Genomic DNA, 13,662 nt, shown 5'->3' with positions numbered 1-13,662 from the left:
TGGGGTAATGGTGTAGGATGGGATTCCTGCATAAATCAAAATTTGGAGAATCTGATTCTACTTTGACCAAGTTTGATCAAGATCCCAGGTGTCATAGATCTTTAGATCCAGAGATTGCTTTCAGGAGGGATTCTAAAACTTGACCAGTTTATAGAGGTGTGCAGTTTTCTTAAATGGGGCAAAAGGTAGAATGTTGAGTTTTTCATAAAGGAAAGGAAATGGGACTAGGGAACAATGCAATGAAGACACAAAATACAAAGAATGTTCAGTACATTGATCAAGTAATATTGTAGCTTCTCTGGGCTTGAAGTATCTAGCATGTGAAATGACAACGTTTATTACATCTTGTTAAGTGAATCATCTTTCCACCCTGAATCTAGGATTTGAATAAAAAATATGTGTAAGATGCTAATCTAGCTCCTGTGGTAAGTGATAGTTGTATAAGGTACAGTTCTTTAAAGGATCTCCACAACCTGCAAGGAAATGACAGGTGGTCTCAGGATCACTTTCAAAAAACATTTTTGGATGAGAAACTCTAGGGTGTGTGTTACTTTTTGGAATTGAAGTATTTGAGGAAGATCACCTTGCTGTGTGATACCCGTTCCTTGTTATTTTCCTGTTTATGTGGCAGAGTTACTGTCAAAATGATTCAAAGTATTGGGTGGCAAGTAACTTTAGCATCCAAGAGAACTTGAATACCTTTAATATAGTTAACACTGGATTAGGTTCTTTAATATAGAATATCCACACATCCATATAAGCATGCACTTTATGAAAAAAAAAAGAAATCACCTTACTCTTTGCCAGTTCCTGCTAGTCTTCAGAAAACATATGAATCAAGTTGGAGAGGAACCAGTTAGCTCAGAGGGGTGACTGTTTCTTTGGAGCAGGATGATGATGGTGGAGTAAAGATGGGTAAGTTAGATATAGGACTGGTTAACGAAGTATAATAGAACACACATTGAGTAATATCCTTACTCTACCATGACCTGGTAGAGTAAGCTATCAGTTAACTATCTTGATTTATTCTTTCTATTAAAATGGTCAAAAATCATTTTTATTTAGTTTTTTAATATAGGTTTTTGCTTATATTTAAAACAGATACAGAGATTCATAATATTTCAGACTTTAAAGATTTGATACAAAAGAAACTGGATGCTTTTTTACCTTTATAGTTCAGTTTTACTAACATTTTCTCTGCCTTCTATGCCATTTCCAAATGAGCTAGGCTGCAGCAGCAGTCCAGTTTATAGCACATTTATTCTAAGCTCTCATGTTTTCTGGGAAAAAGAGGTAATATAAGTGACGTGGTTTACAAGGCATGGCCTTCCAACTTCTGCTAGGATAGACTGAATAGGTCTTGTACGTTGATAAGAAGTGAACAGCAATAAGCTCTTAGATCCATATTTGTATAAATGATGTGATTGATTTTCAGTAAAGTGTTCGGGGATTTCAGAAAATAATAAGAACATTCTAAAGTATATGATTTTCATGTGATGAGCATATGACATGAGCTATTACTGGATGATAGATAATATAACCTGTGTCAGATCCTATGATAGATAGAGATATATCCATAAGAGATACTATGTCCCTTTGTTACTGTGAGTAAAGAGAAGATCACCCATTTAGATTAACTCAGCATTTTAAAAAATTTTCACCTATTGGGAAATACATAGCTTTTTATTACTCCCGGACTTTGTCTAAAAAGATTACATGTCTGTAAGAGACTTATGAAGCAACATATATTGTTCAACAGCAGTTTGCTAAAAGGAAGTTTTATTTTCCTCTTCCTCTCTAAAAGAGATTCTTGAAGGTTGAAGTTTACAATGTCAGTGGGTTGGGGTGCCTGGCTGGCTCAATCGGAGGAACATGAAACAGTTGATCTCGGGGTTGTAAGTTTGAGTCCCATGTTGGGTGTAGAAATTACTTTAAAACATAAAATCTTAAAAAAAATGTCAGTAGGTTATATATTAAAAGAAAATAGGCTTTTTTATTGTGATTGAAGGCAATCATTCTAAGCTGCATACAAATATAATAGATATGCTTTTTTCTCCCTCTCATTAAAGGTGGCTTTCTAGAAGATGACCATAGAGGACCTTCCAGATTTTCCAGTAGAAGGAAATTGTTTGATTGGAAGATACCCGTTTTTATTTCCAGGTTCTGAGACACCCGTTGTTTTTTCCATTTCTGCGGCACCAATGCCTTCGGACTGCGGTACGTCGAGTAGCTGATAAAGGCCTGGAGACTTGACTTCTGTCTTATGCCCTTTTTGCATTCGTAATTTTTCCTAAAACCCTTTGCCATGATTTTCATAAAATTGCTAGTTTTCCTTTTTCAAAAATACAATTGCTTATTGCTTTTTTCCTGCCTCTTAAGCTAAATGGTTTATTTTGCTGTCAGCATTTTTATTATGTAAAAATGTTCATTTTAAGCACCATGATGGATTTAGAGGATCTTATTTTTAGAATGCAGTGGTGCTTAGACATCTAGCATTCTTTTGCTATTGATGTATTTATTTTGGTTAAATATACTGACTTGCTTAAAAAGCCATGTATTAAGACAAAACAAAATATTATGAGCTAGCCATCTCTAAGGGCCCTGCTGTCTCTGAAGTGCTAGGATCTAATTCACCAAATAATCACTACTGAAATGATCCAAATTTGGGGGACAATGTAACAAGTTATGTGTTTCAGTACATAAGCAAGCCTAATTTGGATCCTCTCTCAGTTGTCTTCCATTGTAATTATGTATACACAAATATAGTAAAACTTAAAAAAAAAAAAAAAAAGCCATGTACTTAGGTAGAGAGTGTGAGACCTTTCCCTGGAATGTGAAGTGGGATTGGCTCATATTTAAATCGGTTCACTTAAATCTCCTTTGTAAAATGTAAATTTAATATATTCTAGTTTTTACCTATTTAGGCTTATTTCTACAGAACTATATTTTATCAGATCATTGCTAAAGGAATAAAAGAAAACCAGGAGATAAATTTAATAGATTTATTGGGAAACTAGTGGAACGTCCATTTGATGGTTAAAAAGTTTTAGTTGTGATAAAGTTGTTTTTGTATATAGACTCAAAATATGTCTCCTTGAAACTTTGGCCAACCAATACTAGTTTTTGATGTGTGGAACATACTTCTTTATATGATAGCCTTCAAATATTTGGAGATAATTTGAATATTTTTATTTAGCCTGTAGTTCCTTAGGCTACATGTTTCTGGTTTCTTCATCAGTCCCTCAGTGTCAGGATTTCTAGACCCTTTTCATTCTAGTTGTTTCTTTCTTTGTACAGTGTAGTCAGTGTCCCCTTGAAAAGTGGCATCCTGAATTGTATTTATTATTTACTGAGGGCCTGTTATGTGCCAGATACTGTCCTAGTTGCTGGGGATAGCACAGTGACTGAGATAGACATTCTAATGGGGAAAGACAATAAACAAATTAATAAACAAAACATAAATATTATAGATTATAATGAATTTTGTGGAGAAAAGAAACAGGGTGCTGTGACAGGATAATGGGGCAGAGTGTTTATTGTAGATGGGGTGGTCATCTGGAGTCAGAAGAAGCTGGTCACAAGAAGAGCCTGGAGAGAAGTATTCCAGGCAGAAGAATAGGAAGTTAAAGACACAGAGTTGGGGACAAAACTTTGGTACATCCTAAGAATTAAAGGAAGGCCATTGTGGATGAGAAGCAAAGTGGTTGAGGGGCAGAACGACAGGAGAGGATGTTGGAGAGAAAGGCAGGGGGCAGATCACGCGGGATCATTTAGGCCTTGGTAAGGAATTTGTATTTTATGCGGAGTGTAATGAGAGCCATTGAATGTGAGACTGAGAATGAGATTAAAAAAAGAAACAAAGAAAAACCAACTGCACAAACCAGAGCTTAGACATGCAGGTCAGTGTTGATTCTCCAGGTGGTTACCCTGCAAGGCAATATAAAGATTTTTGGAATCCAGTGTACACAGAATGCATATCACATACGTTATAAACCCCACGATGCATTATTATTTTTCCTTAAAGAATGAGTTACCTCTTAAAGGGATTTAAGTAATAGTAACATATCTTATTTGCCCAAGTAGTTACCATTTCCAGTGTTCTTTATTCTGTTGTGCAGGTCTGGATGTCCAGTCAATACCATTTTCCTTCTGCTTGAAGGGCTTCCTTGAACATTTCATGTGGTACAGATCTGCTGGTGAGGAATGCCTGCAACTTTTAGATGTCTAGGAACATCTTTATGTTGCCTTCTCTTTTGAGAAATAGGTTTGCTGAGTATAGAATTCTAGGTTAACAGTTTTTTTCTTTCAGTGCTCAAAGATATTGCTCCATTGTCTTTTTACTTGCATTGTTTCTGATAGGAAAAGTGCTGTGATTGTTTCCCTGAATGTAATGCCTCTCCCCCCGCCTCCCACCTCAGCTGCTTTTAAGATTTTTTCTATCATTGGTTTTGAGCAATTTTCCTATGATGTGTCTTGGTGTAATTTTCTTTATATTCTTCTGCACGGGGTCTGTGAAGCATCTTGGACCTGTTGGTTTCAGTTTTCATCGAGTTTGGGAGATCATTATATCTTCAAATATTTTTTTCTGCCCCTTGGCCCTTTCAGACACTCCAGTTCCTAGAAGTTGTCCCACAGCTCGCTGATGCTTTCTTCATATTTAAAAAATTCTTTTGTGTTTTATCTTGGATAGTTTCTGTAGCTGTGTCTTCAAGATCATTAATCTTTTCATCTGCGATGTCTGATCAGCTGATGATCTCATCCAGTGTAGTTTTCATTGCAGCTATTGTTTTCATCTCTCAAGTTCAATTTGGGTCTTTTTCATATCATCCATGTCTCTACTTACCTTTTGAACATTTGAAATACAGTTATAATGGCTGTTTTAATGTTCTTTTCTGTTAATTATAATTTTATGTCAACTCTAGGTCTGTTTCAGTTGATTATCCCTGATTATGGGTCATGTTTTCCCCTTTCTTTGCATTCCTGGCAATCTGTGATTGGATGCCAGACATCGTGAATTTACCTGTTGGGTGCTGGATATTTTTCTATTCCTGTAAGTATTCTTGAATTTTGTTATGGGATGCAGTTAAGTTCCTTGGAAATAGTTTGGCCCTTTCAGGTCTTGTTTTATTATTTATTAGGTGGTTCTGGAGCAGTGCTAATCTGGGGCTAATTATTCCTTACTATTCAGTATTCTACCCAGTGCCCTGTGAATTTTTTTCCTAGTCTTTTTGGTGGGAACAGGCACTATTTTATTTCTTTTTTATTTTATTTATTTATTTTTAATTTAAATTCAATTTAGTTAACATATAGTGTATTATTAGTTTCAGAGGTAGAATTTAGTGATTCATCACTTGCATATAACACCCATTGTTCATTCCATTAGGTGCCCTCCTTAAAGCCCATCACCCAGTAACCCCATCCTCCCACTCATCTCCCCTCCAGCAACCCTCAGTTTGTTTCCTATAGTAAAGAGTCTTTCTTACGGTTTGTCTCCCTCTCTGTTTTTTTTTTTTTTTTTTTAAAGATTTTATTTACTTATTTGACAGAGAGAGACACAACGAGAGAGGGAACACAGGCAGGGGGAGTGGGAGAGGGAGAAGCAGTCTCCGCAGGGAGCCTGATGCGGGGCTCGATCCCAGGACACTAGGATCATGACCTGAGCTGAAGGCAGATGCTTAATGACTGAGCCACCCAGGCGCCCCTCCCTCTCTGTTTTTGTCTTGTTTTTCCTTCCCTTCCCCTATGTTCATCTATTTTGTTTATTAAATTGTACATATGAGTGAAGTCATATGATATGACTTAATTCACTTAGCATAATACCATCTAGTTCCATCCACGTCATTGCAAATGGCAAGATTTCATTCTTTTTCACGGCTGAGTAATAGTCCATATTGTGTGTGTTTGTGTGTGTGTGTGTGTGTGTATGTGTGTGTATGCATGCCACATCTTCTTTATCCATTCATCTGAACAGGTACTATTTTAGGCCCTTTACGAGCACTGGGCTCTAATCTTTTTAATCCTTTGCGATGGTTCTTTCTCTTACCTCAGGTTTTCCTCACAAGCATATATAAAATAAGAAGACCCTTCATAGATCTTTGGGATTCTCTTGCTGTGGTTATCTCTCTCCTCTCTGATACTCTTTCCTGTGAACTCTAGCTCCCTGGATTTCCTTGGCTCTCAGTGTTGTCTCCTCAACTCAGTGAGTCTTCTGTGCTTCTCTTGGTTTCCCTCTCTCTGCACTGAGACCTGGAAACTGTCAAGGCAGATATCTGAGGCAATTGTAAGACTCACCTTATTTGTATCCTGTTATGATCACTGTCTTTCATTGCCTTGATGTTCAGTGTCCTTGAAAACTGCATTTCATCTATTTTCTTTGTTCTTTTTGTTTCAGGTGGAGGGGTAAATCTGGTCCTCATTAGTCCATCCTGACATGAAGTGGGACAGTTCCTCCCCAACCCCCCCTGCTTTCTTTTGATTAAAGCTTTTTTTTCCCCCCTGTATAGAAGCTTAAACTTTGGATTTAGTTAGATTTGTTAATATGTAGTATAGCATCGAGATTAAGATTACAGATCAGTCTGGTTTTCAATCCTGACTCAACCACTTACCAGTTGCATGATTTGAAAATAAATAATTTTCTCTGTCCCTTCTCTGTTCCCTCTATTTCCTCTATGATAAAATGAGAACAATAATAGTACCTACCTCATATGGTCATTATGAGGATTAAACTAGGCAATAAAGTGCATGGAACAGTCCCTGGTATCTGTTAAGTACTTAGTAAGTGTAACATATTGTCATTATTATTTAAATGAGCTGTTTGCTGTTTGCTATCACCTCAGTATATAATTACGGAAGCCTTGTTATATGCTTTATTATTTATTGGGCTATTGCCCCCTCTCCCTACACAGGTCATTGTTGTTTTTTTTTAGTTCAACTGTTCTTGCTTATTTATCTTATATTTACTTTCTAGATCTTTGCTACTCAAAGTGTGATCCTTAGTCTGGTAGCATTGGCATCACTGGGAGCCTGTTAGAAACGCAATTCCAGGGCTCCTGGGTGGCTCAGTCAGTTAAGTGTCTGACTTTGGCTCAGGTCATGATTTCAGGGTCCTGGGATCAAGCCCCACATTGGACTCCTTGCTCAGCATGGAGCCTGCTTTTCCTCCTCCCTCTGCCTCTGTGATCTCTTTCACTCTCACTCTCTATCAAATAAATAAAATCTTAAAAAAAAAAGAAGAAGAAGAAGAAGCTCAGTTCCAGGCCCCTCCTGAGATTTACTGGCTCAGAATTAACATTGTACCAAGATCCCTGGGTGATTTCTATCTACGTTAAGGTTTGAGAAGCTCTGCTACTGATGAACCATAGAGTAATTCTGTATCTCCTCTCACAAAAAAATCCTGGTGAGATTTTGATTAGAATTGAAATTATTTTAAATAATTATTTTTGGTAAAATTGGCGGCTTTAGATATTTTTTAGTTCTGCGACATGTTGTATCTCACTCCATTTAAGTCACTCTCCTCTTCCAGTTTTCTTTCTTTCTTTTTTTTTTCTTAAGATTTTATTTATTTATTTGATAGAGAGAGTGAGAGAGCACAAGCAGGGGGAACAGTAGAGGGAGAGGGAGAAGCAGGCTCCCCGCCAAGCAGGGAGCCCGATGTGGGGCTCGATCCCAGGACCCTGGGATCATGACCTGAGCCAAAGGCAGATGCTTAACCATCTGAGCCACCCAGGTGCCCCCCAGTTTTCTATAAATAAGCCTCACACATTCATTGGCATATTTCTTACTTTTATTGATATTGTGTGTGGGATGCTTTTCCCATTGTTTTTCATTTTTTTAAAATAGGAAATCATATAAAAATGCACAAAATATAGTAGTAGCAAACATATATGATCACACATATCTACTGTCAGAAAGAATAAATATTAGCATTTTGTCATTTTCCCTTTAGCTCTTGTTTTTTGGTTACAAGAAAACCTTAAAGTTGAAATTCCTTCTGTTTTCTTTTGGTCCTATTCCCCTTGCTCTCCAGAGGCAGCCATTATCTGATATTTAGTATGAATATTCCAGACCATATTATCATATATTTACTATATAAATGAGCATACTTAAATAATATGTAGTAGTGTTTTGTGTATTTGTAGTTTTATGTAAATGATAGAAATTGCATATTATTCTGCAGCTTAATTTATCAATCAGTATGTTTTTTGAGACCTAGCCTTATCAACTCACGATTTAGATATCTAATTCATTTCTTTAGTTGTTAAAAAGCAAAAAATAGAATATGCCAATTCTGTCCACTTCTTTATGGAGAGATGTTTCAGCCCAGCTGTTTTGCCATTATAATTAATGTTAGAATAAGAATTCTTGAACATGTCTCCTGTGGACACATGCAGAAGAGTCTCTAGGTATATATTTAGAAATTCCTCCACTATCAATGCCCAATGCTTAAAAGAAAGAACTGATCCATAAATATTTATTGAATAGATAATCAGTTAGACACCCCCACCCTATCTAGTCAACTGCGACCTATAGGAAACTTACCCAAATCTATGTTCAAGAAACCATGCAAGGTGCTTCTCTCCATTGGATACCAGTTCTTTTCTGAGTCTTACTTTCTGAACCTAGAGGGCCATTCTGCTGTCTAAGATTTTAGTATCTCATTCTAGTTTTAGTTTTTCTGATTCTCTCCTAATGGACTGCTGCTCTCCTTTTATACACATCCTTGGTTTTGTGCTTTCCCACTCACCTTTTAGTTATCCTGATTCTAAAAATATGAATTATGTGTACATAGTATAATTTTGGAAAATATATAAAAATGCAAAGGGCATTAAAAAAACCATGAATCCTGCTACTCGTGTATGCTGTTAAAAGCTGACTTCAATAGTGAATTCTTTTACAGAGGCAGCATAATAGAGGAAGGAAGATAGACTTTGGATACAGATCTGGTTTTCTACCCCAGATGTGCCTTACTTACTAGCTGTGTGACTTGGAGCAAGTATTATTTAGTCTGAGCTTTGGTTTCTTTACCTGCAAAATGAGAATAATAGTACCCCCAAGTAGGGTGTTTGTGAGGACTTGTAAGGTGTTTGGTTAGTTGTAAGTACTCCGCAAATGTTGGTTCTCTAATGCTTTCCTTCTTTAGATGTTTCTGGTTTTTTCTATTCCTTGTCCCCCCCCTTTTGTGGGATTGTTTGAGATAGTAGAATCTGATTTTCTTCCATTCTCTTCTCTAGCCATAGGTTGACCAAAGTTTTCCATGAATCTTAGAGAAATTTTAAGAGATATTTAGATCATGTTCAATTTTGCTAGTATTCCATGTTTTTACTAATACATATTCCCAAATCACCCTGTCACTCTGGTACAAGGTTTCACTTCTGCATCGCCAGATATTGGTCCCTTATCGTCGGTGTGGCAGTTTTCGTGCCTCTTCAGCGAGTAGAGAGTAATGCCTGTCTCTTACAGAAAATTAGGTAAATACAGAGAAGTAAAAAGAATATATAAAATTGCACACCAGTTGATATTTTGGCATTTTCCCCCTTTTATGTGTGTTTTAATTATAGATGTGAATCTGCTGTTCATGATATATTTATGCTGTGAGAGCTGAAAATATTGATAAAATTTGATAGATTTTCTGTGCCTTAGGAGTAGTTGTTGGAAAGTTCAAGGTTTGAGATGGATGCGCTCACATTTTTTGTTCTGTCTGTAATAAAATGTGGTATGATGCACAGAAACCTTGTTCCCACAACAATTCAGGAATGCTGCATACTTTTTGGCTCTCTTGACTTGGGTTATGAAAATTGTTTAAACCTACTTCTCCTAGCATCTAAAAATATCTGTATCATTTGAGCCCTGGTCTTATTGTTTATTATTTTCAATATAATTATTTGGCACTTTTAATAAGTTTAATTTACACCTTTTTTTTTTTTAATTTCAAACAGAGTTTTCTTTCTTTGATCCTAATGATACATCATGCCAGGAAATTCTCTTTGATCCTAAAACTTCTGTATCAGAATTATTTGCCATTTTAAGACAGTGGGTTCCTCAGGTCCAGCAAAACATTGACATTATTGGAAATGAGGTAAGGAATTCTTCCATTTTACATTTTGCATTGTTAGGATTGTTAATTGTATAGATGCGCCCCCCCACAGCAAACCCCACCATCTGAATGGAAAGGTGGTGATAAATGAAAAACCTTTTAAAGATTCTGGTGTTTGTTCTTTGTATCTCCAGGCTTTGCGTGGGGCAGCTGAGTTAGTATTGTACATTCTTTCCATTGTTCCCTCATGCTCCTCACTTGCTTATGCCTGGAGTTCTGATGTTAGAGACTCGGTGACAGTGGCATTTTCCATACTTCCTTTCTTTGTACACATTAATTTTGTAGACTTTAAAAAATACATTTCATGAGGAAATTTGATTACCAACATGTTTTATCCATACTTTGGGGTGGTCTGGTAAAGATGTAGGCTTAAATATAGTTTTCAAAAGTATTTGATTTTTTGAAGGAGGGAAGAAAGAATAACTGGGTTTTTTGACCTGCATATCGTCATGTGGTTAAGAAGAGAGAGCTTATATATTTTTTCAAATACCATTATAACCATTAGAAAGAAAATTCTGCTTATCCTTTGAGAGGCTAAGAGACATATTTGGAGTGCCAGATTACCTTGGAATAGTCTTTAAGAATTTCCTTCAGTCTGGTGACAAATTATTTTCATTATTGCTATTGGATGCAGAATTTAAAATTTATCCTTAAGAGAAGCCAGTTCTAGCTACTCATTTTATTGAGAACTAATTCTGATAGGATGGACTAACTTGGTTCTCAGCGTGGGTTTGAAATCAGTTTTCAGTCATCATGTTGTCATATCTTCCTTGGTTTCCTCAGATTCTTAAGAGAGGCTGCAATGTGAATGACAGAGATGGATTGACAGATATGACTCTTTTACATTACACTTGCAAATCTGGAGCTCATGGTATTGGTAAGTGTGTGGCAAATCTGCTGGTGGTTTAAGACATCTGTATTTGTGTTTGTATAAGCTATGTTATGCAACCAGAGTCCCTGGGAGGGCACCTAGCTGATGATAATAATGTCCCCTGAACAGGCAAGCATTCAGTTGGGTCCTCCCAAAAACCTTGTTCCCTTCCCCCGCCTTTTCTCAGGGGTGGGGGTCTTTATAGTCTCCTGATACCTCCCAACTTTTCTAGAGCAGGCTTCATAGCTGCATTCTCACTAGGTGAGAGTAACTGATAGCACCCTAGAACATTCCTGAGAGTTTACAGCAAGGTTAGACAATCTAAGCTGTTTTCCAAGCATCCCAATCCTCACAGACCCCAGTCTTTAGGCCTAAGGAGTATTCCTGTATACATAACATACACGGATATTTTCCCAGATTGGCGTTCTGTGCTTTACCATTGTATAAACCTGCCTCTGTTACTTAACTGTATACTGTGAATATCTCTCCCTGTTTCAGTAGTCTGATATATGCCTCCTAAGCTGTTGATGGTGAAGGACTTTTTTTTCTTATAATCCATCATGGACTGATTGTAAAAAAAAAAAACAAAACAAATGAAATTATAATAGAAAAATAAAATAAAGACATAAAATACAAGCCCAGTTTTTCAAAAGGCATAAAATTACATTTCAATTAATATATTCTGAAGAAATTATTGCTTTGGGAAAAAGAAAAGGGTTATCAAAAGGACAGAGAAATGAGTTTGGGACTGGTAGTGGTCCACAGAACACACTGAGTAGTACTGGTCTAGGGCATTGCTTTTAATGGCTTTATAGTATCCTAGTATGTGGATGACTTATGATTTATTTAACCAATATCATATTATTGTACTTTTAGAATAAAATAGTTTATGTTTATTTATTTATAAAGTAGTTTAGTTTCAGAATTTTATTCATAATAAAAAGTGCTGTGATGAACATCTTTACAACTAAGTGTTTATCCATATCTCTGAGTATGATTGTTTTTTTTAGAACAAATTCCTTGTAAATGAAATTTTTGAGGTGTATATGTAGATTCAGTATGCTATTTGCTTTGGCTTTTTAAATAAGTTAGTAGTTAGACATCCATTGGAACTTCAGGTTGTACTGAAGGAAAATAATTTAGAAAACTTTCTTTAGGTGATGTTGATACAGCTGTAAAATTTGCAACTCAGCTTATTGATCTGGGAGCAGATGTTAGTTTACGGAGTCGCTGGACAAATATGAATGCTTTGCATTATGCTGCTTATTTTGATGTCCCTGAGCTTATAAAAGTGATTTTGAAGACATCTAAACCAAAAGGCAAGTACTATAAGATCACCATGAGATGTTATTAGTTGAACACTTTATTAGTGGCATAAAAATTAAAATTCAAAGAGATTTCTGCTTGTAATCCATCTTGTTCCATATGACCTCTTATCCCATTTTTTTCTTCAGGAATAGTTTAATATTTCTTTATTGAAGATTAACTGCTGTCATTAAACAAAAGGCTTAGTACAGAGATACAAAGTAAAATAGTGTTCTCTGGGTTTTTATATCTCTGCAAATTCCCCAGTATAACATGGATTTTATAAAGTGTAATTGAATCTATGTGCTATATAATTCTTTTGTCTTGAGTAGCCAGAAATAGAACAATAAAGCTTTCAGTGCTAAGCATTGAAATCATAAAGAGTATTTTAGATGGCATTTGGTTCTGAAATTCTCTGATTAAAGAAGGATACAAATTCAGGTGTTTTTTTTTCCCCTTTCTATTTTGATAGTGATATCCTAAAATTGAATATCAGACTGTCTATATTACAGTGCTGGTATTTTGACTTTCTCTCTGGTCCTCTCAGTGGGTCAATTTTCTATTGAGAAAAATATGAGAGCAAATGCAATAGTATTACCCTAAATTAAAGGTGAGCGGTGTACGGTGTTTTCCCCATTCATAGAAGACTTGTTTTAGAGATTCAGTAGCTAAATTTCCGACTGTTTCTCACTCTGCTTTGTGTAGTCGTCCATTTTATCTTTAACTTTTACCTTTTAATTTTTGATTGATGTTAAGAAGAAAGCCTCTTTTTTTTTTTTTTTTTAAGATTTTATTTATTTGACAGAGAAAGACACAGCGAGAGAGGGGAAGCAGGGGGAGTGGGAGAGGGAGAAACAGGCTCCCAAGGAGCAGGGAGCCCAATGCGCGGGACTCAATCTCAGAACCCTGGAATCATGACCTGAGCCGAAGGCAGATGCTTCACGACTGAGCCACCCAGGCGCCCCAAGAAGAAAGCCTCTTTTGATAGTACAGTGTCTTTAATAACTCAGGAAAGTTTGTCCTGAGCATGTCATAGTTGTTTGCAATTGTAGGTAGGACGTGGGGTGGTGTGGTTTAGATTAAGGTAGAATTAGTAGAACCAAATGTATTAAACCCTTGTTACAGAAGACATGCAAAATGGGATTCCCAAATCTGGAAGATTTCTTGTGTCTAAGTATAGCATCATGGTGATTTATTGAAAGTTATTACAATGTCCTTAGAATTGCAAGATTCTGGGGCGCCTGGGTGGCTCAGTTGGTTAAGCGACTGCCTTCGGCTCAGGTCATGATCCTGGAGTCCCGGGATCGAGTCCCGCATCGGGCTCCCGGCTCAGCGGGGAGCCTGCTTCTCCCTCTGACCCTCTCCCCTCTCATGCTGTTTCTCTCTCTCTCTC

At 36.6% G+C, this 13,662-nt stretch overlaps 1 protein-coding gene across 1 annotated transcript in view; it reads left to right on the top strand.

Annotated features, from left to right (window-relative positions):
• Nucleotides 1-13,662, top strand: part of CLIP4 (CAP-Gly domain containing linker protein family member 4) — a 63,840-nt gene that overhangs the window by 4,090 nt on the left and 46,088 nt on the right. Inside the window, exons 2-5 of the mRNA XM_081797304.1 lie at nt 2,070-2,217; nt 9,936-10,075; nt 10,877-10,970; nt 12,122-12,310. Coding sequence (XP_081653430.1) covers nt 2,085-2,217; nt 9,936-10,075; nt 10,877-10,970; nt 12,122-12,310 — 556 coding nt within the window. The 5' untranslated portion in view covers nt 2,070-2,084. The remainder of the gene's footprint in view (nt 1-2,069; nt 2,218-9,935; nt 10,076-10,876; nt 10,971-12,121; nt 12,311-13,662) is intronic.

The sequence above is a fragment of the Leptonychotes weddellii genome, chromosome 10, assembly GCF_054177405.1.
Source record: "Leptonychotes weddellii isolate Sample4059 chromosome 10, ASM5417740v2, whole genome shotgun sequence".
Lineage (NCBI taxonomy): Eukaryota > Metazoa > Chordata > Mammalia > Carnivora > Phocidae > Leptonychotes > Leptonychotes weddellii.
The sequence above is the reverse complement of the archived record's forward strand: the minus strand, read 5'-3'. Positions and strand labels throughout refer to the sequence as shown.